General features: G+C 43.1%; 1 protein-coding gene across 1 annotated transcript in view; it reads right to left on the bottom strand.

Moving 5' to 3' along the window:
• The window catches only part of LOC103358277 (neural-cadherin), a 183,653-nt gene that overhangs the window by 59,778 nt on the left and 120,578 nt on the right, over nt 1-3,297 (bottom strand). The window contains exons 14-15 of the mRNA XM_008283185.1: nt 1,154-1,281; nt 889-1,075 (exon numbers count right to left, since the gene is read on the bottom strand). Coding sequence (XP_008281407.1) covers nt 889-1,075; nt 1,154-1,281 — 315 coding nt within the window. The remainder of the gene's footprint in view (nt 1-888; nt 1,076-1,153; nt 1,282-3,297) is intronic.

Here is a 3,297-nt window from a genome sequence, read left to right as displayed (position 1 = left end):
CATTTTCTCAGACGACCTCTTAAAGAACAATTAGAAAGTTGAAAATCCGACACTTTTAGATGTTTTTGTAGCTTGTAGGTCTGATGAATGGTGTAATTTGGTGATTTTTCAACACTAGACGGCAGGTTTTAGGGTTCAAAGGGTTAATAAAGTAAAACTGAATCAAAATCAAGAGCCTGATTCACACACATTGATGGCAGTGAGCTTCTATCGGATGGGTTCAACTACTTATTGGATGATTCATCTGCTGAGCAACAGCGATCCCTTTTCTTAGGGTCCATTTTTAGAGGTGAGATGTGAAACCAGCCTTCATGTCCTCTATGTGCTTGAGAACTTACGTACACATGTGTTATTTGGATGTGCATGCTGACAGTCTTCCATTAAAGTACTGCTTACTAACCACAAACAGTTTAAAATGCACACTATAATTACATAAAAATTCAAAAAAATACCGTAAATAATCACTGAATCTCAAATAAAATCCAATCTGAACATATGAAGACATGGAAATTAATTCTAATGCATACAGTATCTCCACAGTATTAATTCCATCAGTACAAAAAAAAAAAAAATGGCACCAGATTGCTGCTTCGCTCATTTTCTCTTCTCTGTTTCAATACTAATTAATTATTAATTGCTAGAACACATTATGAAACAGGAGAGGATTTGATGATTATATTATTGTCTTGTTTTTCCAATTAGGAGCATATTCCTGCTGATTCCAATTCATGTTTCTCAACCATCAAAAGGCTGAAAGACACATTTTGTACGAACTGATGTAGGATTATATCCATGCTTATTACTGTGATGGTTTTTGTGCTGAATCTCTTGTGTTTTAGTCACACACAGAGTGATTGAAGCGCTGCACAGTGACCAGAGGTGCGTTACCTGTGTTGGGCTGGCCCTGCTGGCCCGGTCGAGCCGACTCCGAGCCGTCCTGCGACTGCACCTCGATCAGGTAGGAAGCTTTCTGCTCGCGGTCGAAAGAGGCTCGAGTGACGATGACGCCGCTGCGCGAGTCGATGCTGAAGAACTGAGAATCGCCGCTTTCGTCCTTCAGGATCACGTAGTGGACCTGAAACACCCAGAAAGAGAAGAGTTGAAGCAGAAGAAGGCGAGGAAGCAAAAGGTCATCGGTGCAGCTGCATCTCACCATCCCGTGCAAACCGGAGTCCAGGTCCGTGGCCGACACCTGAGCCACCGACGTGCCGATCTGGGCTCCTTCGGGAACCGTCGCCTCGTAGGTGGACGACAGGAAGAAAGGGACGTTGTCGTTCACGTCTGAAAGAAAAACAAGGTAGAGCGGCAGTGAAAAAAAAAACACATCTTATTTTTCTGAATTCATCATTTTTGTTGTTGCAGGATCTGGCAGAAGAACACAGACAGTCTGTCATGTCCATGAAAGCTGATTAAATTGGATTAAAAACTGACGGAGAAAGAAAAGGCGACAAAGAAAGGAAAATGAGCAGGAAATAAAGAAGGACGGAAAGAAAGGCAAGACAGAAGGCAAAGAGGGACAGAAGAAATGCATGTGGTTCTTGCAACATTTTACAACAGCAAAGGAGATTAAAAGAAAAGATCAAATGCACGGAGAGAAGGAAAGAAGAACTAAAGACGGACAAAGAGAGGGAATAAAAAACAGTCTGAAGTCCATCAGAAAGTGAAGTTGGACTGTGTCTCCCCCTCGCTAATGAAAACGGAGTTATTAGTGAGGAATTATTATCCAAACACCCTGAAGAGTCCACAAAGCAGCTTGTCAGCTCACTTTCAAGCTCCGCTAAGCCAATTACAGCGTCCGATGTGGGCTTGTTCAAAGCCAATCAAAGTCAGGAAGTGTTTTCTCCTTTTTCCTTCTCTCCACCCGCCTACAGATGCTGATTGGGAAATGAGTCACTGTTAAAACGAGGTGGCATGGAGCTCGCGCCACCAGTCGCTGCTGTTTTCTTCTTTTCTTCCCTTTTTCTTCTTCCACAGATGAGCAGGGATATGAACCACACTTCATTACTCTCGTTCCTCGTCGTTTTCGGCGGCACCGTCGCTCATTACGGCTGAGTTCCCGTTGCTCACTGATGACTTCTTTACCTCTGCCCGGTCAGAGCTGAGCGGTGAATATTTCTGGCACGTGAATGCGCTAAATGTGTGTAGAATAGTTCAAAACAGAGAAAGAGAGAAATCTAGAGTCCGAGCTTCACGTTATTGGTGCTATTAACAGAGATGTGATAAGAAATAATACTCCCTGGAAGTAGAGAAGTAATCACATCATCTACTGATCCCTTTATTCACTTACTTCCTCACTTATTAATTAATTTGTAAAATCACTATATTTTTACATCACTGGTTTTGTATCACGCAACACATGCAGATATCAATACACAGTCATGACTCGATAATCCGACAATAAGCCTTCTTTTATGTCGGATAGCAAGGCTGTCGGATTGTCAAGACGGAGGTCGAGATACAAGGAGGGCTTGATGCTGGAAGGATCATTAGTTGTTAATATTCATTGTTTATAGTTGTTATAATAATATTGTTAGAACACTACGCATCGCTGGATTTCACGCCTAATTGACCGGTGCGCTTGTGCACGTTCCGGCCACTTCCACCCCGGGGGAGCGCTACAATGGGGTGGGAGTGCTACAATGGGGTGGGAGTGGCCGGAACGCATTGCAGATGCCAGTTTAATTAGCGGTCACAGTTCTGTTTCCACCATCAGTGGCGGCGGGGGAGTGGCGGATACTCTCCACCGTTACCATCCATGTTTACTTCCGTAAACACTGAGCACGCTCACTACGTGTGACGTCGTCGTGTCCTCTTCTGCGCATGCGGGAACTTTTGGGTCGTATGAAGTTCACACAGCAGATCACATACAAGTCGTGTTTAACTGGAAATGTGAACAAACTCACAAAAAAATCCTCATTGAGCATCAAGTCCTGCAGTCTGAACGTAGCCAATCTGTGGGATTGTTCAGTCAGATAATACGCCGTTATCCTGATTTGTGACATAAAATGTCATGTCGGCTGTCGGTATGTTAAGGCTGTTTTTAATGGGTTCTGTTTGTTTTTCCTGAAAATCTGTCGGATAGCAAAGTCTTGGATTGTTAAGGGTCGGATTATCAAGTCAGGACTGTATTTCAACATCCTCCTCACATCAAATCTTCCTCACACAAGCATTTTAACGCAACATGTTGTCGATTATCAATAAGTTTCATCACAGGATTCAAATGTGAATTTAAATCTGACAGTGATGAACTTTGACGCAAGAGTTTGTGCCGCTTGTAAAATGCATTGACATCGAAAG

The sequence above is a fragment of the Stegastes partitus genome, unplaced genomic scaffold (genome assembly GCF_000690725.1).
Source record: "Stegastes partitus isolate 25-593 unplaced genomic scaffold, Stegastes_partitus-1.0.2 Scaffold300, whole genome shotgun sequence".
Lineage (NCBI taxonomy): Eukaryota > Metazoa > Chordata > Actinopteri > Pomacentridae > Stegastes > Stegastes partitus.
Note: the sequence above shows the minus strand (reverse complement) of the source record. Positions and strands in the feature narration are given on the sequence as shown.